General features: G+C 51.9%; 1 protein-coding gene across 1 annotated transcript in view; it reads right to left on the reverse strand.

Moving 5' to 3' along the window:
- Positions 1–26,979, reverse strand: part of LOC119962093 (von Willebrand factor D and EGF domain-containing protein-like) — a 423,161-nt gene that overhangs the window by 118,350 nt on the left and 277,832 nt on the right. The window contains exons 14-17 of the mRNA XM_038789945.1: positions 13,718–13,879; positions 6,633–6,737; positions 1,542–1,656; positions 990–1,240 (exon numbers count right to left, since the gene is read on the reverse strand). Coding sequence (XP_038645873.1) covers positions 990–1,240; positions 1,542–1,656; positions 6,633–6,737; positions 13,718–13,879 — 633 coding nt within the window. The remainder of the gene's footprint in view (positions 1–989; positions 1,241–1,541; positions 1,657–6,632; positions 6,738–13,717; positions 13,880–26,979) is intronic.

A 26,979-nucleotide genomic window follows, 5' to 3' on the forward strand; every position in this document is an offset into this window, starting at 1 on the left:
TCTCTGTCCCACAATACCCATTATCTGGGATGGAGCAACCCCGCCGGCAGCCAGATCCTTCCTTCCGGCAGCCGGCCAATGGGATTTTCCATTGTGCCCACCCCAACGTCATCAGGAAATCTGCGGGCGTGAGTGTGCTGCCGGTGAAGCGGAGGATCCCGACGATGGAGAATCCCGCCCCATGTCATTTCCTCATGCAGGCACTGTTACGGATGGTTTACGGGTCCTGGTTAAAGTAATGACGCTATCTTCAACGACTGTAGCAATTTTAACCCCGCTTTGCCAGAAAGGAGACTAATGGAATCAAATGAGACAATGGCTTTCTTCCTGTCCAATGTTACACTGTATTTGCTCGAGTGGAGAGTAAAATTGGGCAGTAGTGCATTGCAGCCGATCTCGTCAGTTTCCCAGTGGGTGGATGAGTGAAATTGCCCATATCTGATTTAATCTATGTCAGACTGAATGTCTCCCTGCTAAATCTTTGCATTTCTACCATTATATTCTATTGTTTTTAAAACTGTGCTTAATATACAGTACTCAGATCTAAACCTGACAATAATGTTTAACAATTTATTGTGCACCATATTTACATGTTAAAATATGACTTCAATAGAAACATGTTTTATATTCACAGATATATAAAGGATATATTACTGTTCCCCTTGTACATTTCTACAGCGTTCCTATAACAGTGACGGCAAGACAGAGAGGGGAAGATGCACTGAAGCATCAGTCATATTCACTGATGTATATAATCGCTTCTGGTCAATATTAAATACATTTCTTCTTGATTGGAGCTTTATCTTTAAGAGGCTATTTGTTACTTAAGTGTGTTGTCGCAAGCTGCAACTGTAGCCAATTTCTTTAATTCTTGTCTCAGTAAGCTGAAGGGCCATTGCATATTTTGTAAGGAAGTGTTCAAAAATGGTTTGGATTGTTAATAAAACTACGCAAACGTTCTTCAGAGAAGTGCATCTTGCTGTACTCACTTGAATAGAATATGTGTTTTGTGCATTGCACTCGTCTGACACTGTAAAGCTAAAGTTGCCAGATTCTTCAGAATTCACTTTCCAGATTAGAAGACCCGCAGGTGATAGGCTGCCATTCTGTGGTCCGGATTCCAGCAAGAATAACACAGCTGACCCTTCTGGATCCACCGCACTGAACTGGTAAACAAAATTTTCACCGACGAACGTCTGGAGCTTAGCTGTGGTCATCTGGTAAATTGGCGGCTGATTGTCTTAAAGAAATGCAAAACATTATGGCAATTAAGAGTCAATCCAAATAAAACAATAGCTCCCCGCCACCCCAACCACCATTCTTGGTCCCTTAAAAGACAAGGGCCAAAATGTTCCAGACGTTCCTGGCAGCGGAGGGTGCGAAAAATGGGAAAACTCACTGACAGCAGCGGGACCGGAAGATCCAGCAGTCAACCAATGGTGGGTTGCCTTTTCTGCCACAGCACACACCACGGTGGGAGCATGGAAAATCCCACCAAAGTTCTCCTTAACCAAATTCAAAAGCTGTAAATTTAAACCTACCTTCATTTATAGACCACGTGAATTTGGATATGTCAGGCCTGCAATGTAAACAAAGGCTCGTTGGGTTTGTGTCTCCTTTGCCATAGCACAGGCCGTCTATATTACAGGTCTTTTCCTGTGGATGACAGTGATATTTGTAATTTAACACCAGGATCAATGAACACAATTACTGCAACCAAATGATGGAAACACCCAGCAGGTCTGGCAGCATTTGAGGAGAGATGAAAATTAGCATTCAGATCAATGATCCGTCACCAGAACTATGTGGTAAAAGATCACTAACCTGAGATGTTGGCGCGGATTCTCCGAGCCCGCACTGGTTCGGAGAATCGACGGTGACGCGGGAAATTCCCGCCACACTGCTCCGACGCCGGGACACGATTCTCCGGCGACCGGAGAATCAGCAGCAATCGCGCCTGCGTGGTCAACGCGGAGCCGGTCGGGGGCCGTTGAAAGAGTTTGGGAATAGCAATTGGACATGAAGTACTGCAAATAGAACATAGAACAGTACAGCACAGAACAGGCCCTTCGGCCCTCGATGTTGTGCCGAGCAATGATCACCCTACTCAAACCCACGTATCCACCCTATACCCGTAACCCAACAACCCCCCCCTTAACCTTACTTTTTAGGACACTAAGGGCAATTTAGCCTGGCCAATCCACCTAACCCGCACATCTTTGGACTGTGGGAGGAAACCGGAGCACCCGGAGGAAACCCACGCACACACGGGGAGGACGTGCAGACTCCGCACAGACAGTGACAAGCCGGGAATCGAACCTGGGACCCTGGAGCTGTGAAGCATTTATGCTAACCACCATGCTACCGTGCTGCCCAAATAAAAGTACAAACACAAAAAGCCAGTAACAGGGATAAATGAAAAGAAGGGGAGGTGATGCTACAGTGGTATTGTCACTAGACTATTAATCCAGAGACCCAGGGTAATGCTCTGGGGTCCAGGGTTCAAATCCCACCGGGGCCATTGGGAGCTCGGACCCGCGCCCGCGGTGACCAACCAGGTTGGGGCTGGGGGGATCAGACTCCGGGGGGAGCTTCCATGGCGTGCAGGCCCGTGATCGGTGACTACTGATCGGCGGGCACCTGCAATCTGGAGGGGGCCTCCCTCTTTCCGTGTGGGCCCGATATAGGGCTCCGCCATGTTGCGCGGCACCGGCGCGGAGATGGCCTTCGCGCGCATGCGCCAGCGCGATGATGGGCATCGCATGCATGCTCGGACCAGTGTCGGCAGTGCAGGGCCACATATTTGCGCCGGAGCTGCGTGGAGCACTCCGGCGCCGTGCTGGCCCCCTGAGGGCTGCTGAATTGCTGGGCCAGGTGGCCCACTGACGCCGGTGTGCACCACTCCGGTGTTTACGCCGGCGTTAACATTTGGCCGGGATTTCTGAGAATCCCGGCCGCTAACTCTGTTTCTCTCTCCACAGATGCTGCCAAGGCTACTGAACATTTCCAGCATTTTCTGTTTTTATTTCAGATTTTCAGCATCCGCAGCATTTTACTTTGTAATTATGCAACATTTGATTATGATTATATTCAGCAACAAATGTGCCTAAAAGCAGTCATTAAACCGACCAACCATGTGGAATTTTGTACTCTTTGTGGCAATTTTATCTTTGTAAATGTGACTTCATTCGTAAGTTTAACTTTTTTCCCGGATTACAGCAGTGACTACACTTCAGAAGTACTCCATTGGTTGGAAAGCACTTTTAGATGTTCTGGGTTGTGAAAGGTGCATTTTTTAATTCATTCTTGGGATGTGGGCGTTGCTGGCTGGGCCAGCATTTCTTGCCCATCCTTAATTGCCATTGAACTGAGTGGTTTACTGGGCCACTTCAGTAGAAGGCAAGAGTCAACTGCATCACTGTGTGGGTCTGGAGTCACATGTAGGCCAGACCAGGTAAGGGTAGCAGATGTCCTTCCCTGAAGGACATTCGTGAATCTGGTCATCATTAGACTTTTAATTCCAGATTTTCTTTTATTGACTTCAAATTTCACCTTCTGCCCCGGTGGGATTTGAACCCGGGACCCCAGAGCATTACCCTGGGTTTCTGGATTAATAGTCCAGTGACAATACTACTGTAGCATCACCTCCCCTTCTTTTTATTTATCCCTGTTACTGGCTTTTTGTGTTCGTACTTTTATTTGCAGTACTTCATGTCCAATTGCTATTCCCAGACTTTCCTTTTTGACTTAAAGCCAGCCCCTGATTTAATACGTGTCTACATTACCAGCAGACTCATGTACAAGTACTCTTTGCTGTGCACAAAACCAATCCATTAAAAAAGAAACACTATCTCAGCTAATGGGTGCACACTGGTTGGTTACTCCTTACATGAAACTTCAAGGTGACTGAGTGGATTATACTTCACCGTTCTTACAGGCCAGCACCCTAACATAAAGAATGTGGCTTTGGTGCATTAAATCGGAAAGCTGCAATTAAGGCTAGTTCTGCTACACCCACATCTGCTAAACAAATGTCAAGATAAAGGTTAAGATATAAAACATGGTAAACATCCTGGAGGCAACTCTGTAATTTGCACAGGGTGAAGGGGGAATGGTTTGGGACCAGCAATGCTCATTCCAGAAAGAGATAAGGTGCCCTGAAGCAGGAAGAGGCAGAGATTAAATTGCGAGGTAAATTGGTGGCTGCATAATGTGAACAAAATTTTGACTAAATAATTCAATAAAATCAGGGCAAAGGACGGTGGCCTTTGTCCATTCGAAACTCCAACATTTTGTGTGACAGGGAAGTCAGTATTTTGTTATCAAGGCTATTTGCTGAAAGATGCGCCTGGCAAATCAGCTGCTAAAATGATCAATTGCCCTAAATTTTTAATAAATGAGACGTCGAAGTTTAGCGATGTCTGAAACTCTCTGCAGAATTTTGTTTTTTTTCTGTATTATCTAACCAGGAATTATACTGTACTTTAATCTCAAATTCAGCAGCTAGTTCAACCAAATTCTGTGCGAGAATGTAAATTCCGCAGCTTTGGCAAAGAGTCATCCAGACTCGAAAGGTTAGCTCCCTTTTCTCTCCACAGTTGCTGTCAGACGCCCGCTGAGATTGCCCAGTATTCTCTGATTTTACATAGAACATACAGTGCAGAAGGAGGCCATTCAGCCCATTGAGTCCGCACTGACCCATTTAAGCTCTCACTTCCACCCTATCCCCGTAACCCAATAACCACTCCCTACCTTTTTGCTCATTAAGGGCACTTTATCATGGCCAATCTACCTAACCTGCACATCTTTGGACTGTGGGAGGAAATCGGAGCATCCGGAGGAAACCCACGCAGACACGGGGAGAACGTGCAGACTCCGCACAGACATTGACCCAGCGGGGAATTGAACCTTGGACCCTGGCGCTGTGAAGCCACCGTGCTATCCACTTGTGCTACCGTGCTGCCCTTTTTGTTTCAGATTCCAGCATCCGCAGTAATTTGCTTTTAAATTCCGTGACAGATTGTTCCGGAGTTGTCTCCGTGCAAGAGATAATTACGAAACCCCTTCTTCAGGATTTAAATGTTGTACAAATTAGCATACTTGTTCAGAAAATACTTGTTCAGAAAATCAGGTGGAGTTATCTGTTTATAAGCATTTCCCCAATGATTAGGGCCACTTTGCACTGCTGAGAATCTGGCCTGCAACCCCTCCTTCATTTGCTTTTACCTACCTTCCCTTTCAATCACTTCCACCTAGAATCATAGAGTAGCACTGCACAGAAGATGGCCATTCAGCCCATCAAATCTATGCCATCTCTTCCAAAGAGCTATCCAGTTGGTTCGGCTCACCCGCTCTTTACCCATATCCTTTTACTGTTTTTCACTGTTAATAATTTATGTAATTTCCATTAAAGCTATTACTAAATTTCTGTCGATCACTCTTATCTTGCAGTGCATTTCAAACCCGAACCACTCATTGCCTCTGGTTCTTTTGTCTGTCAGCAGTAAACCTGAGTCCTCTTGTTGACACCTACCCTCCATTAGATTACTTTTGCCCTTCTTTCAGGTGCCAGTTCCCCCATTCTTACTTTGTGACCTCCCCCTTCCTAACCCAGTCACTTCCCCTTCAACCAATCAACACTCTACCTCTGCTTCTCCCTCTCGCCCAGCTGCTCTCTTCCATCCTGAAGGTTCCCTCTCCTGTCCCGACAAACTCCGCTTCCCCAAATGTCCACCCCGATATTTCTTGGGCTGCCCCTCCTTCCTCACGCTCATTGCCACCTGACTCCCCCACTCGATTTCCATCCATTTTCCGAAGACCCTCGTTCTTCTCCCGATTGCCTCATTCTTCCCAGATTCCATGCCACTACGTAGAAGATGAGCAAGAGTGTTAACTCCAGTGTCCTCGCCAACATTTGTGCCACAATCTAAATCACTAAATATAGATTATCTGGAGATTATCACATTATTGTTTTGGGGAGTTTGTTTTGTGCAAATTGGTCACTAGGTTTCCTATTTTATATCTATGACTGCACTTGGAAAAATATATTTACTTAGCTGTGAAATGCTTTGGGACAACTGAGCTCATGAAAGGTTCCAAGTAAATGCAAATGTTTCTTTTTTCCCAGTCACACAAACTTCAAAAGCAAACCACTGAATATGGCATACAAGCACAAATAAGACTGGGCTTTGACATCTGGATCAGAATTACGTAAAGGCCAAGAGACACAATTTGGATGCTCCTAGCTGCTCTGAAGGATAAAGTCGCCAGGGCTGGATAAGCAATGTAAAGCTTACTAGTGCCCTGAGCTGATTTCAGCTGGTTAAAAACGAGCAATACCGACAAATACACATGAGAGTCTCTAAAATTTGGCCTGTTACTACCTTGGATAAGTGCTGTGTATTCCTACAGGGAGATAACTTTTCTCTTCCTAACAGAGAAACAAACTTTCCTGCAGACAAGCATTCTCGACTGCGGACTTTGAAGATCCTTATTAAAGTGACGGGTCTTCCCAGGTGTCATCCTGACTCTCAGCTGATTAAAACTGACCACTCCAATTACCATTGAAATCGCAACATTATACAGAGAAACCACATTTTCTGTTGTATCAATATTCAAAAATCTGAAATTACCTTCAACGTACAAAGTCCATGAGGCATACTATCACAAATCTGGCAAACACCGTCATAAAGTGTCAGGACTTTCAAGTCACTGAACAAGGAGCCATCATTTGTAATCTGTCAAGCAGATAAAAAGACAACATTTTCAGCCATATCATTTTCTAAAATGTTATACTTGGGGAAGACGAAAACCAATCTGAACTCTGAGCAAAGTAATGGAAAATTTATGCAACATATTTTGAATCATTTAATTTACAAGACACATAAAGTGATTGCTTCTACAGAATGCTGTCTCGTGGCTTCTCTCACCAAGGCTCTTGTACAGCACTCATACAGAAACCTGAAGCAGCTGCTGCTGTTGGATGCACCACAGAATGTAACCCCAGAGGGGGCGTGGTTTTTTTCCTATTACATTGTTCAGTCTTTTCCCCATTTGTTTCCCACCTGTTGCTTCTTCTTCCAGTTTCTCGGAGTGATTTCAGATATGTAAATGGACCAGCCCCTGCGCCACGTGGAACTAGTGCAATTCCAGTAGACGCTGGGGTCAGATTTGCTGTGGTCGGGATTAGCATTCGTGGGTCTGACAAGCTGGAGCTGCAACTATGTGCACCCCACTCCCCGCACACCTTCATTAGCCAAGAAGATGCCGCTCCAAAGAGCGGCCCCGAGATTCACAGAAGCAGAAGCAGAGCTGGAGACATTGCTGGATGCCGTGAAGGAAAGGCGGGACATCTGGGGCTGGATTCTCCGACCACCTGCCAGGTCGGAGAATCGCCGGGGGCCGGCGTCAATCCCGCCCCAACTGTGTCCCGAATTCTCCGCCACCAGAGATTCGGCGGGGGCAGGAATCGTGCCGCCCCGGTCGGCCGGCCCCCCTTGGCGATTCTCCGGCCTGCGATGGGCCAAAGCCCCGCCGCTGTCAACTCTCTCCCGCCGACGTGGATCAAACCACCTACCTTACCGGCGGGAGCAGGTGGCGCGGGTGGGCTCCGGGGTCCTGGGGGGGCGCAGGGCGATCTGGCCCCGTGGCCTGGCCCGCGATCGGGGCCCACCAATCGGTGGGCAGGCCTGTGCCGTGGGGGCACTCTTTTCCTTCCGCCTTCGCCATGGTCTTCACGCCCAAGGGGCGGCCCGACGCCGGAGTGGTTCACGCCCCTTCATCACGCTGGGACCCCCCGCCCCACCGGATAGGGGAGAACCCCGGCCCAGTTCTCCGGAGTGGGATGGAGGCTGCTACCCACTGATTTTAACTGGGCCTGGGCACAGGTGGCAGAGACCGTGAGCGCCGTGTGCCCTACAGCCAGGACTGGGCAGTAGTGCCGGAGGAAGCGGCACGACCTTCCCAGGGCGGCCAGGGTGAGGCACTACCACCACCATGTCCTTGGCACCACCATGTCCCACCCCTGACACCCACCCCCATGCAGCCCCTGACAGTGCTGGCCAACAATGGGCAACTCCCTGGCCAGATGTGCTGAGCCACCGTCGCGGAGCAGAGGGCATTGGACCAAGTCGGTAGAGAAGGGCAGTCGCTGAGGCGTAAGTCAGCATGTGACAAACTATTGAGCCCCAAACATGTTGCGACATCCCTATGGCACGTAAGTCACCCCCCCATCAACAGCACGCCCACCCGCGGTCTAAACATGTATCTGGTCTTTTGTCTTGCAGGGTCACCTCCCGATGAGGTAGGACCAGCTGGTGTCTTCCACCCCCAGCCACAACCCCGCGACCCACTGGATGACAGAGCAGGACCGTCCGGTTCCCACGCCCCCTACCACAACCCCATATCACCCCGGAAAACATGTCCGGGAACGACACAGACTTCTTGTCACTGCTGTCACCTACGCCTTCCACCATCCCAGAGACGCTCACCTCGGTCGGGCACTTTAGAATCAGAGAATCACTGAAGTACAGAAGGAGGCCATTCGGCTCCATAAGTCTACACTGATCCTTCGAAGGAGCACCCTACCGGGACCCACAGCCCCCAAGCTATCCCCATAAACCAGTAACCTCACTTCATCTTTTTGGACGCTAAGGGGCAAGTTAACATGGCCAACCCACCTAACCTGCACATCTTTGGACTGTGGGAGGAAACCGGAGCAGTCGGAGGAAACCCACACAGACATGGGGAGAAAGTGCAAACTCCACTCAGACAATGACCCGAGGCTGGAATTGAATCCAGATCCCTGGCGCTGTGGGGCAGCAGTGCTAACCACTGTGCCACCCTAATTGAAGAGGCTCTGAGGGCACGATCTGGTGCGCACCACACACACGCAGCGGTACATCACGTGGAGGTAGGAACCCCGAGGGGACAGACGGTCGGGGGGGCGGCTCGTCCCCTGAGACTCAGCACATCTTTGGACTGTGGGAGGAAACCGGAGCACCCAGAGGAAAGACACGTAGACATGGGGAGAAAGTGCAAACTCCACGCAGACAGTCACCCGAGGCTGGAATGTGGCACAGTCACAATGGTTCATGGCTGCGGGCACCAAAGAGCACTGGCCTGGCGCTGGCTGACCTGAAACAGACACAGTTGGATCTGGCACAGTCATTGAGTGATGGGGCACAGTGCAAGAGTGATGTGGCACAGTCCCTTTGCTCCAACGCCACGAGCATGGAGACCCTGGTCGAGGCGAGAGTTGGCCTCCAGGACTGGCAGCATTAGGCGATGGCGGAGCCCCGGGACCTTGCTCTGACTACAGCCCCATCCCATGGAGTATCCTGGGGTCCATTGGGCACACTGAGGGAGGAGGAGGTGATGGGATCCCTGCCGGTGACTCATGGAGGGGAGGTGCTGGAACATCATAACGTCTCTGAATCCCCCCCACCTGTCCGTGGTGCATCCGATAGGCATTGGGCGGTTCATGGTGGCGCCTCACCATCTGGGACACCCGGAAGGGTCAGTTGCTTCAGAGGATGGCTGCCGAAGGGGACCCGGGCCACAGAGCAAGAATCACAGCCGGCCGCCTTCACTCCTGCTTTACCGCCTTGTTTCCCATTAGGACCTTTAAGGCTAGAAAGTTTGACACCAATTAAGTTGGCATGGGTGAAGCACTATCTCAAACACCTGTACACTGACGTTCCGAACTGTCTCGACCCTCTGTCCATAGGATGTGGGTCTGGGCTGGGCTGGGTGCAGAGGTGTGCCCGTTGAGTGGGGGGTTTGTGGGAGGGTGGGAGGGCCATGTGGATGGCCTATCCAGTATGAGACCCATCACAACTCACCCCCTCCGCCCCACACCAAGTGTTATGGATGGCCAGCACGCAAGATAGCATAGTGGGGGCAGCACGGTATTATAGTGGTTAGCACTATGGCTCCACATCGCCAGGGCTGCAGGTTCGATTCCCGGCTTGGGTCACTGTCTGTATGGAGACTGCATGTTTTCCCCGTGTCTGCGTGGGTTTCCTATGGGTGCTCTGGTTTCCTCCCACAGTCCAAAGTTGTGCAGGTTTGGTGGAATGGCAATGCTAAATTACCCTTAGTGTCCAAAAAAGGTTAGGTGGGGTTACTGGGGATATGGTGGAGGTGTGGGGATAGGGTGGAGGTGTGGACTTACGTAGGGTGCTCTTTCAAAGGGCCGGTGCAAACTCGATGGGCCAAACGGCCTCCTTCTGCACTGTAAATTCTATAATTCAATGCAGGGATTACCTGGGTGGACAGTGAATATGCTCCCTGCTCGGCGCCTGGAAGGACCCCATGGCATAAAGGTTCAGTGCTATCTTCACCCTGTTGGCCATTGGGAGCAGGTGCCCTCCCCATACCTCCTGCTCAGTTGCAGTCGGCAGTGGCCGGTCTGGCAGTTCTTCATATGTCAGGTGCTGCCGGTATACACAAGGCCTGAAGTGATGCCTCCTCCCCAACTCCTCCTCGGCCTGCTGGGCTCACCGGCTGGCCTCTGCTCCTCTGGGCAGGCACCTGTCCTGCAGGGTTCTCCCCGAACAGCTCCTGCTCGTGCAGCCTCAGTACATCCACCAGGGCTGTGGTGGCCAGGCAGATGCCAGCCACACCCAACTGAATACTGAAATCCATTTTCTTCAGGGGGTAAAGGACGGACATGTTAGCATCGTGAGTACGCCGGTACCCACCCAAGTCCAATGGATGACTCTACCACCCATGTCACCCTCTCCCTTCCAGAACCTGGCCCCACCACCCAACCATTCCCCTCAACACCCTTCCCTCCGTACCATGCCCTGGCACCGCCGATGCCTGTCACCAGGGGCCTCCTGCCCAGCTGCCGTCGCTGCTAACATTGGGCTCTGCAGTCACTATCCTATGCTTTCCTTTAGGATCTACCGTTGGTGCCCTAACTGGGTGGACCGCATACTACCCCAACAGGGTGCCAACTGGATGCGGGATGGGGCGCGCACGTGCCACCGGCCGCCGCCATTTGTGGCATGATGGAGCCCCCAGAGTGTGTGAGTGGAATGCGTGTGGGCAGGGACCAGAGATGGGGCTTGGTGGGGGGTTGTGCACCTTTTGGGACCATAGCTGTAGCATGCCATGGGTCCTCTGTGCGACACAAGGGTTATGCCCACCTGTCCGGGGGGAGGATGGATAGGAGCAAGGGCGCAGTGGGCGGGCGGGGCCTAGTGCCATCCGGTTTTCCTGCAGGATGGGCTGGCTGGTAATGCCACTGGTGGGGAACCTGCCCTGTGGGGGGCAGTATGCCATGGAGTGTGGCAAGGGCCACGGTGCATGTGACAGCTGTTCAGGGTGCACTCAACAACCCCTACCCCCCGCATCCCCTGCAGTAGGGCAGTGCCACTGATGGGTGCACTGAGGGGTGCTAACTGGCTGCGCTGGGTACGCAAGTCCCATTGATGGGGCAGCTGGGGGTGGCCTGGAGGGTTGGGGGGAGGGAGGCACCCATACAGTCCCTGGTATTCTGCATATTCACGGGACAAAGTGGCCAGTCAGATGAGTGAGCAGCCAGATGGCTGCCTTGCAGGCCATGGCAATGGCTATCTGTGTTCGGCCACCCCTGTGCTCCTCCTGGTCCTTCTCCGCTACTTCACCCGACCCTTGAAAATGCCCCCTCGCCAGTGGCACATCTTGCAGCCACTATTGCTCCTTTGGCACCCGTTCCCCGTTTTTAAAGACCACAAGTGAATCGCACCCTCGTCACTTCCGCCTGGCAGAGGCACAGTATCATGGGAGGCCGGAGGCTGCCTAGTCGGGCCAGTTAGTGAGATGCTAACAGCCATTACTGTACAATTTGCATGCCCAAACCATCACTGGGTGTGGAACGCATTCATGCCGCCATTGCGGCGCCGGAGCATGGCCTTCCGCTGGACGTCTGGCGTTGATCTAGATTTTCAGCTGACCCCAGATTCTCCACCCGATTGTGGTTTGTGATTGCAGCGTCAGCCAACGGAGAATCCATCATGTTTGGGCCTCCCAATAATCCACTGGATTGGTTTATCTCATGTCACAGTATCAAGGATTTTGAACTTTTCTATCAAAAACGCCTTCTGATCCCTAACCTGATTAAATGATTTGATCCTTTTCATTAGTGACGTGATATTCATATGCTCACATTCATTTGTTCTGCGGTAGGAATGGAACCAGTCTACTGGTGGCAGACCGTGCGATTAATCAGCAACGGGATCTTCTGGATCCCCTGCTGTCAATGGAATTGAATTCACCCCGTGCCGCATCAAAATCAAAAACATTAAAAGAAACATAGTGGGCGGGATTCTCCCAGCCCCGGGCCGGGCCACAGAATCCCCGCGGACAGGCCACGCCACCCCGGCGCCGGCAGCACAAACCGCTCCAGCGCCATGCTGTAGGGGCCGGAATTAGTCCTGGGAGCGGCCCGTTCACAGCATCGTATAACGCGACGGCGTTTATGACGGTGTGGACACTCTGCCGTGGGATTGGAGAATCCCGCCGGCCGGCCGGGGAAGAAATGTGGCGCGGCGGGCGGAGAATCCCGCCCATGATATTCAAAAATTGTTGTTGGGGAGATGATGCACTCCAGTCCCTGGGCTGCTCATTAGCCTGGAGTGTACCAGTGAATATCACATCCTCCCTCTGCAAGGAGGCCCAGGTCAAAGGATCTCCTCAACTGCCCACTGCGTGCTCCCTCTCCAGGGGCACCCAGATACTGGCATAACCACACAAGAGAGGCAGGAAGTGACTTTTGAATCACACAGCGATTGTCTTCGTTACAGCCAAGTGTCTCTTTATAATCTTTTGGATATGACGATAAAATAAGCAAATGATGTAATGATTGAGTTAACAAAATTATAGCCACTTAAAGGGGCACTGTAAGAAAATAAAACTTTAAAGGAACTTATCAAAGTTTAAATTAAAGTCCATTTTGGGAGCTGATGTTGTAGTTCAGCCCCTGCTAGGCCCACCGGTCACAGTAGGCCTCAAAGCATACCAGTGGGCACCGCGCGGCTCCCTCTTGAAGGGCACTTAGGCACGGATGGAAGAAGGGCAGGAATTGTCTCTTTATATGTACACAAGTAATTATCCACTTGTGTCCCTCACCTATTTACACTTAATCTTGATTTGCACTCATACACTGTGACACAAGAAACTGAAACAAATCTATAATTACTGTTTGAATAAATAAACAAATACTACTCCTTCCCCAACAGGAAAGTTGAGGGTTTGAGGGCTGTTTTTTGTTGTACTGTTGTACAACTTCATTGAAGTCTCAGAGCACCAAGGCGGGTCTTATAAACAGAAAGCCTCTGTGCTCAGCAGTTCCTTTGGTTGTCTCCACATTGTTTCTAGGGATGGCTGCCCAGCTCCAGATAGCACCAGTGACCCCCACCACCCTCTAACACCGGAACAAAAATCCTCCGAGGCAGGTTCTCCCTTGTCATGTTTGTAGAGACTGCGTACTATACGGGGAGCGAAAACTTGGGTCATGCCCTCTGACTGAATGACTAGCCAGCCAAGCCTTGCATGTTCAGCAGAGGGTTCGTGAGGGAGAAAATTGGACTCAGGAAAAAAAAAACAAGTTTGTTATTCAACCCCCATGCTAAACGCAAATAATTTAATTATTTCTCTCAATAGATGTTTCAAATTATATGTTAATTTTCAGCATTTGAATGTTTTGGTTCTGAGAGTTTAAAAGTCTTACCTTGATTTGCCACCTGGCAAAAGGTTTATCTGAAAACATGAAGTCCACAGTCTCAGTTGCCATACTTGTTAGCACCGGAATTTGGCAATCAACAGCTTTGGTACTAAGGAACGTGGCCTTTGTTATCTGTGTAACCCCTGCAATCCATTCATTATTCACATACTGTTTGTGACATTAACAGAAAAAAAAACAAAGAAAATGTTCACATTGTAATCTGTGTGACCGTCTTCACTTGCACAAAAGCTATCAATCATTTTAAGTTTTAACTCTCAACATTAACAAGTTCTCACGATCCAAAGCAATGGTCGAAAACTGCATTAACCAGGTGGTGATGGCCTCAAGCTGTGGTCAGTGGACTTAGAGCACCAGCATTGTTAACAGCATCCTGCTGCTGAATAGCCAAAGCCCCATCCTGTTTCAGCTTTTCATGTGCAATTCGGGGTCCTATGATTACATATCGGACATCTACAGAAGTGGTTGAAGCAGACACCAGACACTGTCCAACCAGTTTTATGAGGGCATAAGCAAAATGCTTCGTCACCTTTGTGGGGTTGAGTGACCAGGAGCACTGGTCCAAATCCAGCAAGCTATATATGGATGCCCATTTGGACTAGGGAACTTGCCAGGTCTACTTAAATTAGCCATGATGTGGAGATGCCGGCGTTGGACTGGGGTGAGCACAGTAAGAAGTCTTACAACACCAGGTTAAAGTCCAACATGTTTGGTTGAAACACTAGCTTTCGGAGCACTGCTCCTTCCTCAGATGAATTCACCTGAGGAAGGAGCAGTGCTCCGAAAGCTAGTGTTTCAACCAAACATGTTGGACTTTAACCTGGTGTTGTAAGACTTCTTACTGTACTTAAATTAGGTTTGGGCCTCAAAATTGCTCTATCTTTTATGCTGCCAGAATGGGTGGCCAGCTGCTCCTAATATACTCCATCTGCTAGCATATAATGCTGTACCAAAGAGACATATTCAACACACCCTCATTTTCAAACCCAATGACTTGCATCCATTTTTTCTTTCATTGAGAGCTATCCCTATTTATTCATCTCTAGGTTCTGCTTATTACAATGTTTTATTTATGCACCATCCCAACTTTTTACTCTGTGCATTAGTTATAAATAATTGGTAAATGCATCCACAGACAAAGAAATGTTAAATGGGGAAACCAGCAGGGTGCTTCTTCAACATGGCAGGGCAGCACGGTGGCGCAATGGATAGCACTGCTGCCTCACGGCGTCGAGGTCCCAGGTTCGACCCCGGCTCTGGGTCACTGTCCGTGTGGAGTTTGCATATTCTCCCCGTGTTTGCATGGGTAACAACCCAAAGATGTACAGGGTAGGTGGATTGGCCATGCTAAATTGCCCCTTAATTGGAAAAAATGAATTGGACACTCTAAATTTATTTTTAAAAAGAGTTAGCAAAGAGAGAAACAAAGAGCTCAGCACCTTGTACATCCTTGGGTCGTCCCACAGGCAGTAAAACAGTTTTGAAATGCAATAACTGCGGTACGATGCAAGGAACAATGGGGCCGTTTACCGTGGACAGCATGGTAGCATTGTGGATAGCACAATCGCTTCACAGCTCCAGGGTCCCAGCTTCGATTCTGGCTTGGGTCACTGTCTGTGCGGAGTCTGCACATCCTCCCCGTGTGTGCGTGGGTTTCCTCCGGGTGCTCCGGTTTCCTCCCACAGTCCAAAGATGTGCAGGTTAGGTGGATTGGCCATGATAAATTGCCCTTAGTGTCCAAAATTGCCCTTAGTGTTGGGTGGGGTTACTGGGTTATGGGGTTACTGGGTTATGGGGATAGGGTGGGGGTGTTAACCTTGGGTAGGGTGCTCATTCCAGGAGCCGGTGCAGACTCGATGGGCCGAATGGCCTCCTTCTGCACTGTAAATTCTATGTTTGTGAGCAGCAAGGTGCCACATACAGCAACGGAATACCAGCTCTATTATCGGTTTTTGCACATTGGTTTAGGGGTAAATGTTGGCCAGGATGTTTCAAATAGTATCACAGAGTCTTTCACATCCACCCAAAAGGGCAAATGGGCCTCCATGCACTGTTCAAAATACATGTTCACAATAATTCAAAGTAACATAAGGCCCAAATGTTATAACTGTTCTGAAAGCAAAGCACAATGCTGCCATTGGGGTTTACTGGAAAATCACAGCACAACTTTCCTGATGTGAACTAGCAGTGAGCGATGCTTCGCCATAAGGTATTAAAAGATGCAATAAGTTACCATGTGGGCTGTTACAGCAGAGTTATTTTCACAGATGTTTGAACTGAAGCTATTCTTTAAAACACTGAGGATTCCATTTTGTATTTTATTGTAAACCTAACCCCTGTATGCAAAAAGGGTTCTAATTTAACGGCAAAGAGAAATTACCTTGCTCAAATATTTTTTGGTTCAGTCCAATATAACTTCCCACGATGAATCCCATGAATTTTGCAGAAGGAATTTTAGCTTCTGAGCAGATCAAAGCAGTAACAAACCATCTGCCATAAAAAATCACTTGTCCTATTTATGACAAGGCTTCATCAAGGTATCTTATCACATCAACATGACTCAATCAATAACGTTGATTAGAATAAATACATTGAAATATACTTTTGATCATCGAATTGTGACATGGTAGTAGGCACGTGCTCACCCAAATGTCATTATCAATCAGTCAGCCTTTAATCTTTAACACTGCACCAATTGAAAGCCTGATCCACAACTTCAGAGAAGCTCCCTATACTGCAGCAGCGTCGGTTTGTTTACGAGCATCTCAAGGGCTGGGTTTTCCCTGTGGGCTCCTGAACGCCTCAGTCAGGCTGTAACATGGGTGAGAAGCCCATACCGTGTAGGAAACCTTGAAGTGTGGCCTGTGCCTGCTGCAGCACTTGGATATATATAGCGAGAGTGTTTCGGCCTGCCTGGAGTGTTGGCCCACCGGGCTGCCAGGAATCTACCTTCAACCAGTTAAACTGGCCTCTGCCACCTGTGGGAACCTGGGGCACGATTCTCTGCGAACCGGCGGGGCGGGCACCTCCGGCGCTGAGGAGTGGCGTCAACCACTCTGGCGTCGGACCGCCCCGTAGGTGCGGAATCCTCCCCACCTTCAGGGGCTCGGCCGGCGCTGGAGTGTTTGGCGCCGTGCCAGCCAGCACGGAAGAGCTTGGTGCTTCGCCAACCGGCGTCGAAGGGCCACCACCAGCTGGCGCGTGCTGGTGCATGCGCAGAAGGGTTCTTCTCGGCACCGGTCATGGCGGAGGTTGACAGCGGCCGTTGCGCAGGGAAGAGTGGCCCCATGGGACAGGCCCGCCCGCGGATCAGTGGGCCCCGATCACGGGCCAAGCCACCGTGGGGGCACCCCCCCCCCCCCCCCCCCCCCAGGGCCAGATCCCCCCCCCACAAGGACACTGCAGGCCGCCTGTGGAGCCTGGTCCCGCCGGTAAGGACCTGTTGTGATTTAAGCCGGCGGGACCGAAAACGGGCGGCCACCCGGCCCATCGCGGGCCGGAGAATCGGTGGAGGGACCGCTGCCAGCAGCCGCCGACCAGCGCGCCGCGATTCCCACCCCGCCAAAACTCTGGCACCGGAGAATTCGGCAGCTAACGGGTCGGGATTCACCCCCCCCCCCCCCCCCCCCCCGGTAATTCTCCGATCCGGCAGTGGGTTGGAGAATCCCGCCCCAGGTGTCCGACTGAAGATCTCCACTGGGTTTCCTTTAATTGCCTTTAATAGCTCCTTGACAAACTATGCTGGCTATCTTCCATGTATGGGTTAGCAGCCCTCTGCCTATCCCTCTCCTCGAGCCTCCTCAATCCTCTCTCATCTTAATCTGTCAGCAGATATGCTTTTCTCGCCTCCCACTTCTTAAATATGACGAGAACGTTCGTTATCTGATAGTCCTCTGGCACTGCACCTTTTTCTAACAAATTAATAAATTACTTGATGCCCACAGAAGGTGCATGCATCACGGCATGGAAATCCCTCCAATAAATCTGATGGCAAGCGATAAGCCCAGAAGAGTTTCCTGGTCAGCCATATTGCAGTTGGTAACGGCGAACTACTGCAATACTTTGCCACTCATAATCATGGGCCAACCCAATATAAGTCCCTGCCTAACAGCCCCTTAGGGCGTGGTACCTGAAGGAGGAGGACTAGAGCCACTGCTATCTCTTCGCCAGATTCTGTTAAAATGTGCAGATTGAATCCTCCTAGACCAAGGATTTTGCCATCTGAGTTTGATTCGTTCATTTAATAATTCTACTCGTTTTCTACATTTTATGTCATTGATATAAGATGTGATTATATCATTTTTAAAAAAAATTTTGAGTACCCAATTCATTTTTTCCAATTAAGGGACAATTTAGCGTGGCCAATCCACCTACCCAGCACATCTTTGGGTTGTGGCAGCGAAACCAGAAGCCGTTTGAGAAAGTTCCGCATAAGAGATTATTGTGCAAAATTAAAGCGCATGGGATTGGGGGAAATGTATTGAGGTGGATAGAAAACTGGTTGGCAGAGAGGAAACAAAGAGTAGGGATTAATGGGTCCTTTTCAAATTGGCAGGCAGTAACCAGTGGGGTACCACAGGGATCGGTGCTGGAACCCCAGCTATTCACAATATATATTAATGATTTGCATGTAGGAACAAAATGTAACACCTCAAAGTTTGCAGATGATACCAAATTAGGTGGGAGGGTGAATTGTGATGAGGGTGCAGAGATCCTACAGCAAGATCTGGACAGGTTGGGCGAGTGGGCAAACCGATGGCAGGTGCAGTATAATTTGGATAAGTATGAGGCTATTCAGTTTGGAAGTAAAAACAGGAACGCAGATTACTATCTATTGGGAGAGGGGAGTGTGCAGTGGGACCTGGGTGTCCTTGTGCACCATTTGCTGAAGGTAAGCATACAGGTGCAGCAGGCAGTAAAGAAGACTAATGGTATGTTGGCCTTCATTGCAAGAGGTTTCGAGTATAGAAGCAGGGATGTGTTGCTGCAATTGTACAGGGCCTTGGGAGGCCACACTTGGAGTATTGTGTGCAGTTTTGTTCTCCTTCTCTGAGGAAAGATGTTCTTGCTCTAGAGGGAGTGCTGCGAAGGTTTACCAGACTGATTCCAGGGATGGTGGGACTGTCATATGAGGAGTGATTAACTAGGTTGGGATTGTTCTCGCTGGAGTTCAGAAGAATGAAGGGGATCACATAGAGACTTATAAAATTCTAACAGGACTAGACAGGGTAGATGAAGGGAAGATGTTACCAATGATGGGTGTGTCCAGTCTGAGGAATCAGGGTAAACCATTTCGGACAGAGATAAGGAGACATTTCTTCACACAAACAGTGGTGAGCCTGTGGAATTCATTACCACAGGAAGTAGTTGATGCTAAAATTTTGAATATATTCAAGAGGCGGCTGGTTATAGCACTTCGGGGGAATGGGATCAAAGGCTATGGGGAGAAAGCAGGATTAGGCTATTGAGTTGGATGATCAGCCATGATCGTGATAAATGGTAGAGCAGGCTCGAAGGGCCCAAAGGCCTCCTCCTGCTCCTATCTTCTTTTATCTATGTAACACGGGGAGAATGTGAAAACTCCACACGGGCTGTGATACTGAGCTGGGATCGAACCTGGGACCTCGGTGCCGTGAGGCAGCAGTGCTATCCACTGTGCCACAGTGCTGCCCTTATATCATTTTTAATCTCGTCTTCCAAAGCCATGTCCACTTCACCTATCTCCCTGGTAAATACTGAAAATAATTATTGAATATTTCTGCTATTTTGCTATTGCTGTGAATGGTTTTATCCTGCCCATCACTTTCCATTTTCTATTTATGTGCTCATAGAATAGTTTACAACTGGAGAGGGATAATTGCAGGTTAAAGAGGTGTGAATTGTCTCAAGCCAGGGCAGTTGGTAGGATTTCACAAGCCCAGGCCAGATGGTGGGGGGTGAATGTAATGCGACATGAATCCAAGGTCCCGCGGTGACCCACGAATGAACGGACATTGCGCGACAATCGCCAGGCAGGAAAATTCCCTTCCAGTCTGGCAACACTTCAGCAGTCAAGGGCATTCAGTTTCTGATCTTCGGGTAAGCGTTCAACAAGGCGGCCTTCAGGACAACACAGAATCGCTGAGCAGAAACTTACAGCCAACTTCCGCACACATGAGTACGCCCTCAACCGGGACCTTAGAAGACTTTTTCCTGTGCTCACCCCAGTCCAACGCCGGCATCTCCACATCATGGTTTCCCCTCAGCATCAGTTTTTCTCCAATCTATTACCCTGGTCTTTGTCATGCTTATATCTTCTCAATTATTATCTTAAAGAATATTATATTATGGTCACTAATTTCTAGGGGCGCAATTCTCCACACTCACGCCGGTTCGGAGAATAGCGGGCCGCGCATATTTTCACGGCGACGCAGGTCCGACGCCCTCCCGCTATTCTCCGAACCCCGCACAAACTACACACGTCGGCATTCCCGGCAAAGGCCTCGAAAGCCCTCCCCGACACGACCAGAATCGCTACTTATTGGCCCCCCCGCTATTCTCCGGCCGAAGTCCCGACGTCATCACGCACTGTTTTCACGCCGGCCAACACACCTGCTTTTCAAGTTTGGAACCAGTCGTGCTGGCTGACGATAGCTTCGAGTAGGTGAGCGCACCGCTCAGCGCACTGCTGGAGTCTGGCCACAACGGGGAAGGCATCCCAGAGAACGGGAGGGGGGTCCAGAGCGGGGGGGGAGTGGGGGAGACTGAGGCGGGGAGTGGGGGAGACGGAGGGGGGAGTGGGGGAGACTGAGGGGGGAGTGGGGGAGATGGAGTGGGGAGGACTAAGGGGGAGTGGGGGAGACTGAGGGGGGAGTGGGGGAGACGGAGGGGGGAGTGGGGGAGACTGAGGGGGGGAGTGGGGGGAGACTGAGGGGGGAGTGGGAGAGACGGAGGGGGGGAGTGGGGGAGACTGAGGGGTGAGTGGGGGAGATGGAGGGGGAAGTGGGGGAAACTGAGGGGGGAGTGGGGGAGACTGAGGGGGGAGTGGGGGAGATGGAGTGGGGAGGACTAAGGGGGAGTGGGGGAGACTGAGGGGGGAGTGGGGGAGACGGAGGGGGGAGTGGGGGAGACTGAGGGGGGGAGACGGAGGGGGGAAGTGGGGGAGACGGAGGGGGGAGTGGGGAGACTGAGGAGGGAGTGGGGGAGACTGAGTAGAGGAGTGGGGGAGACGGAGGGGGGAGTGGGAGAAACTGAGGGGGGGAGTGGGGGAGACTGAGGGGGGAGTTGGGGAGACTGAGGGGGGAGTGGGGGAGACGGAGGGGGGAGTGGGGGAGATGGAGGGGGGAGTGGGGGAGACTGAGGGGAGAGTGGGGGAGACTGAGGGGGGAGTGGGGGAGACAGAGGGGGGAGTGGGCGAGACTGAGGGGGGAGTTTGGGAGACTGAGGGGGGGTAGGGGAGACTGAAGGGGGAGTGGGGGAGATGGAGGGGGGAGTGGGGGAGACGGAGTGGGGAGACTGAGGGGGGAGTGGGGGAGACTGAGGGGGGAGTGGGAGAGACGGAGGGGAGGAGTGGGGGAGACTGAGGGGGGAGTGGGGGAGACGGAGGGGCAAGTGGGGGAGACTGAGGGGGAGTGGTGGGGACTGAGGGGGGAGTGGGGGAGACTGAGGGGGGAGTGGGGGAGATGGGGTGGGGAGGACTAAGGGGGAGTGGGGGAGACTGAGGGGGGAGTGGGGGAGACGGAGGGGGGAGTGGGGGAGACTGAGGGGGGGAGTGGGGGAGACGGAGGGGGGAAGTGGGGGAGACGGAGGGGGGAGTGGGGAGACTGAGGAGGGAGTGGGGGAGACTGAGGAGAGGAGTGGGGGAGATGGAGGGGGGGAGTGGGAGAGACTGAGGGGGGAGTGGGGGAGACTGAGGGGGGAGTTGGGGAGACTGAGGGGGGAGTGGGGGAGACGGAGGGGGGAGTGGGGAAGACGGAGGGGGGAGTGGGGGAGACTGAGGGGAGAGTGGGGGAGACTGAGGGGGGAGTGGGAGGAGACAGAGGGGGGAGTGGGGGAGACGGAGGGGGGAGTGGAGGAGACAGAGGGGGGAGTGGGCGAGACTGAGGGGGGAGTTTGGGAGACTGAGGGGGGAGTAGGAGAGACTGAAGGGGGAGTGGGGGAGATGGAGGGGGGAGTGGGGGAGACGGAGTGGGGAGGCTGAGGGTGGAGTGGGGGAGACTGAGGGGGAGTGGGGGAGACAGAGGGGGGAGTGGGGAGACTGAGGGGGGGAGTGGGGGAGACTAAGGGGGGTGGGGGAGACTGAGGGGGGAGTGGGGGAGATGGAGGGGGGAGTGGGGCAGACTGAGGGGGGAGATGGAGGGGGGAGTGGGGGACACTGAGGGGGGAGTAGGGGAGATGGAGGGGGAATGCGGGAGACTGAGGGGGGGTAGTGGGAGTGGGGTGGGTGGGGTGTTAGGGAGAGAGTGAGCGATTGACCCGTCCAACCCCGTTACAAAATGTCTGCCACCATGCCATGGCGTGCCGGTCACGAGGACATGGCCGCTGTTTGACCTGCGGCTTACGGCCACAGGCCACTGACGCACCGGTGAAGAGGACGTAGTTAACTGCCCGTTGGATGCAGAAAGTGACCAGGGGTTAGGCTGCCCGCGTGTCAGCAGCGCGACCAGGCCACCGAGACACACAGGTATCCCGTGGCAGGCGGCTGCCGAGGTATCGACTAACCTCCGTCTAACATGTCCCGTTTCTCTGCCCCCCACCACCCTTCTGTAGGTTAGCACAATGTCTGCGAACAGAACGGCTATGTTCTGCGCACTGCATTTGGAGATGCAGCAGCATCCACAGCCACAACCCGCAGTGGATGCAGGGGCAGCTGCAGCAGCAGAGGGAAGGGCCGAGGAGTTGCCAGTCGTCGAGCAGCATGGGGGGGAGGAGGAGGAGGGGGAGGAGGAGAGAGTGAGGGTGCAGCCAGGGCGCCAGAGGCGACGACCAAGGCCGAGGGTGTACCGTGCCCGGATCTCTTTCCTAACAATGACGGACATCACCTGCAGGAGGAGACTCCGGCTGTGTAGACGGACCGTGATACATATCTGTCACCTCGTGGCGCACCTCGCCCCACGTGGAACGGGGGGAGGACACGCGATCCCGGTTGCCATCAATGTGACGGTCGCTCTTAACTTCTATGCGACTGGCTCCTTCCAGTCTCCGAGCGGGGACCTCTCCGGGATCTCCCAGTCAACGGTCCACAGGTGTATCCGGGATGTGACCGACGCCCTCTATGCCATCGCCATGAGCGACACCACTCCCTTCTCGTGGACGCGGTTTGACTCCTCTAACAGTGTCTGCAGATGCTGGAAGACAGCCCTCATCCCGTCATTGTGTCCCTGGGTTTCTTGATGCATCGGCTGTGCGGGTGGGTTGAGAAAGTCCAGGAACTCGGAAAACGTCTGGGAGCCAGCTGCATGCTGGGCCTGGCCTGGCCTCCGCCAGTCCGGGCCCTCGGCTGCTCCGACCTCCACCTGCTGTACCTGCTCAGCTGTGATGTGCGACCCAGACTGTGACCCAGGAGCCTCATCACTAAATAGGCCAACCGGGGTGAGTGTCTCTTGGATGGTGGATGGTGTGGGAGATAGCTGTGCCGCAAGCTCGAGGTCGTCTTGGGTTGACGCCTCCTCAATGTCATTGGCCCGCTGAGAGGCCGCAGGGCGTTCGCGGGCCATTTCTCTCTCTTGCTCTGTCGCCGCCCTCTGGGCGTCCTGCTCCACAGATTCGGTTGGGGAGGATGGGACTCCCCGCTGATTGGGCATCCTCTGTTGTGCGGCCCTGGGTGAGGTGGGGGCAGATGCCTGTGTCCGCCAGGAGGCAGAAGGCCCTGGTCGTTCGGCATCACGTCCTAGGGAAGAGAATGAAACGGGTTATTTAGATTCGCTCGGCCGGGCGCTGGACGGTCCCAGTGGGAAGGGTGTGAAGGGACAGAGGATGGGGGAGGTGTCCAAGTGGCCAGAGTGTGTGAAGGGACAGAGGATGGGGGAGGTGTCCCAGTGGGCAAAGTGTGTGAAGGGACAGAGGATGGGGGAGGTGTCCAAGTGGGCAGGGTATGTGAAGGGACAGAGAATGGGGGAGGTGTCCAAGTGGGCAGAGTGTGTGAAGGGACAAAGGATGGGGGAGGTGTCCAAGTGGGCAGAGTGTGTGAAGGGACAGAGGATGGGGGAGGTGTCCCACTGGGCAGGGTGTGTGAAGGGACAGAGGATGGGGGAGGTGTTCCAGTGGGCAGAGTGTGAAGGGACAGAGGATGGGGGAGGGGGGGGGGGGGTGTTTGTCATGCAGGGTTGTCTCACTTGTTGCAGCTCCGCCAGCCTCGCATTGCGCGATCTCCCGGGTGGCAGATCCCCCAACAAGGTCCAGTGCCCTCTGCTCAAACGTGGTGAGGGGGTGCAGGATGGGTGAACCCCCTCCAGTCTTGTTCCGCTCACGGGTGTTGTGAGCGGTCTTGTCCTGTTGGGGGAGGGGGCATAGGTATATCATTACAATACGGCAGGTATCAGCAGTCCGTTCAGATACTGGCTGGCACAGTTTGGGGGTCAAGTTGTCATAAGACCATTGCATCTCTCCACGGGGGCCAGAGCGCTGGGTCTGTGACTATTTTGTGAACCACCCTCAACTCACTCTGCCCCAATCCCCCTCCACTCCCCGGGCCGGGGGGGGGGGGGGGGGGGGGGGGGGGGGGGGGGGGAGGTGGGTGATTAAGTAAAGGTGGGAGGGATGGTTGTGACCCGGGGGCACCCTCTTGGCATTTACCCTGGCAGCCCTGGTGAGGTCGTGCATCTTCTTCCGACATTGGTCTGCAGAGCGAGGGGTCTGCCCCACAGCACTGATGGCAGAAGCCACCTCACGCCAGGCCTGGCGCACCGCGCTGGCAGGGTGGCGATGCCCTCTACGCGGGCAGATGGTGCCCCTCCTCTACTCGATTGATTCGAGCAGTGTCTCCACGTCAGCCTCAACAAATCGCGGGGCTGCTCGCCTGAGCTCCGACATCCTGGCCTAGTGTCTGTGCTCGCCCGCGCATTTTTACGGCGTCGGGCGGCGTCACGTGGGCGTGTTCGTAGCGTCGCTGCGTTCCGCCGTCATCGTGCACGTGATTGACGCGACCCCGTTCCTAGCCCATTTCCCGGACGTGAATACATCGGGCCGTTGCAAAAGTCGGCCGCTTCGCGAGTTTCCGCGGGTGCGGAGAATCGCGCCCTAGATGTTCCCCTACTTTCATTTCTCTTATCTGCTCTACTTTGTTTTAGCCATTTGTAAATTCCATAATGACCCCTGCCTTGTTGGGTTTTTTACACCTAGTTTTGAAAAGATTTCTTGTAGTCTTGTACAAACTCCATTTGCTTATCCCCTTAACCTATCTCTCCCATCCAATTAACTTCAGGGCAGTTGAAATCCCTCATGATTATTACTATGCTGTACAGATCAGTAAAGATTTGTTTTGAGTCTGTATGTGGTGAGTTAGTTGCTCTTAGCCGGTACCAGATATTTTGACATTACTGCGATGGCAGGTTAGACATCAAACTCGTCACCAAGAGGTATCTGGGGTTTTACTGCAAATACTCATTTAGAAAAATGTTCATTTGATGAGCCAATTCTTGCACAATTTAGATGCTTCTGTGTGGTCAGTATTATGTGATAACCATCCTTACCCTGAACACGACAAAATCAGTAACAGATGGCTGGAATGTGGCTCAGAATGGATGTGGTCTTTATTGGTTCATTCTGTACACAAGCTATGCAGCAAAACCTACTCAGCAACTAGTGTGCCCTTGAAAAAATCCTTGTCATCTATCGTCCCATAAATCTCTGCAGAAAGAAAGTCAATAACTTTTATCTTGAATAGAAATTTTTGCCTGTAGGTGCTACCCGATGAAAATAAGTTTTGAAAAGTACCCATCACCCCTTAACTGTTCACAAACTCCACAGTTTATATCTAAGACAGCAGTTTCTGTCACTGCCCAGATGTGTTTACAGCTTTAATCAATCTAAGCATAACAGATTTTAAAGGGACACACCAGTCAGGACTTTTTTTGGATTGCGGGGTCTCCCGCCCCACCACCTGAAGAGTCCGTGTGGAACATATCCCGGCTGATTACGGCAGCTGGTGGCGATGGCATTGTGGTGTCACTGAATTAGCAGTCCTGCGGCCCAGGTTAATGCGCTTGGGACACAGGTTCAAATTTCACCAAAGCGGTTGGTAGAATTTAAGTACAAGTAAGTTCCCACAGTCCAAAGATGTGCGGGTTAGGTGGATTGGCCATGCTAAATTGCCCGTAGTGTCCTAATAAAAGTAAGGTTAAGGGGGGGGGGGGGGGTTGTTGGGTTACGGTATAGGGTGGATATGTGGGTTTGAGTAGGGTGATCATGGCTCGGCACAACATTGAGGGCCGAAGGGCCTGTTCTGTGCTGTACTGTTCTATGTTCTATGTTCTAATAAAAATCTGGAATTATAAGCAGGAGTGGTGACCATGAACCTATCATTGATTGTTGTAAAAACCCGTCAGGTTCACTAATGTACTTTACGGAAGGAAATCTGCCATCCTCACCTGGTCAGCCTTACATGTGAATCTCGACCCATCGCAACTGCTTTCTAAAATGGCCAAAAAAGCCACTTGGTTCAAGAGCAATTAAGGATGGGGAACATATGTTGGCCTTCTTTAAAAATCCCGACAGCAATTACCACTTCAAGGAGTGTTAATTGGCTGGAAACTGGACTACCGTCCCTGAATTAAGCACAAGTGCCGCCTCAGAGAGCTGATGGCTGAATTGATTGGTTAGAAGCTCCGTAACCCATACCCCGAGCAGCACTAGTAGCAACAATGATCAAGACTGGGACCTGAAACAGTGCCTTGATTCTAAGACCCATTATCCACGACAAGGTAGGTGCAGGGTTTCTCACACCGGGGAAATAGAGTTGAGGCCAGGGGTAATGGGGAGACAGGGTGCCGGTGTTTATGGAGAGGCCATTGGTGGAGGAAGCATCCAATGTGGAGAGAGGATCTTTGAGGAAGGCGACAATGCTTCTTACCCTCGGCCCAAACAGGGCTTCCCCCCTTGTCCTTGCCAACCTCAAAATCAAGGCTGAACTGGAAGCAACCCTTCAGTGTTCCTAGACTTTGCCCATCCCACTGTATAATTGTGAATGTGGTGGGGGAATCAGTGAGAAAGTCACTGCGGAATTTTATGACACCTCCACCTGGAAACAGGTCAGTAGCAGGCCGTCAAATTAT

The sequence above is a fragment of the Scyliorhinus canicula genome, chromosome 2 (genome assembly GCF_902713615.1).
Source record: "Scyliorhinus canicula chromosome 2, sScyCan1.1, whole genome shotgun sequence".
NCBI lineage: Eukaryota > Metazoa > Chordata > Chondrichthyes > Carcharhiniformes > Scyliorhinidae > Scyliorhinus > Scyliorhinus canicula.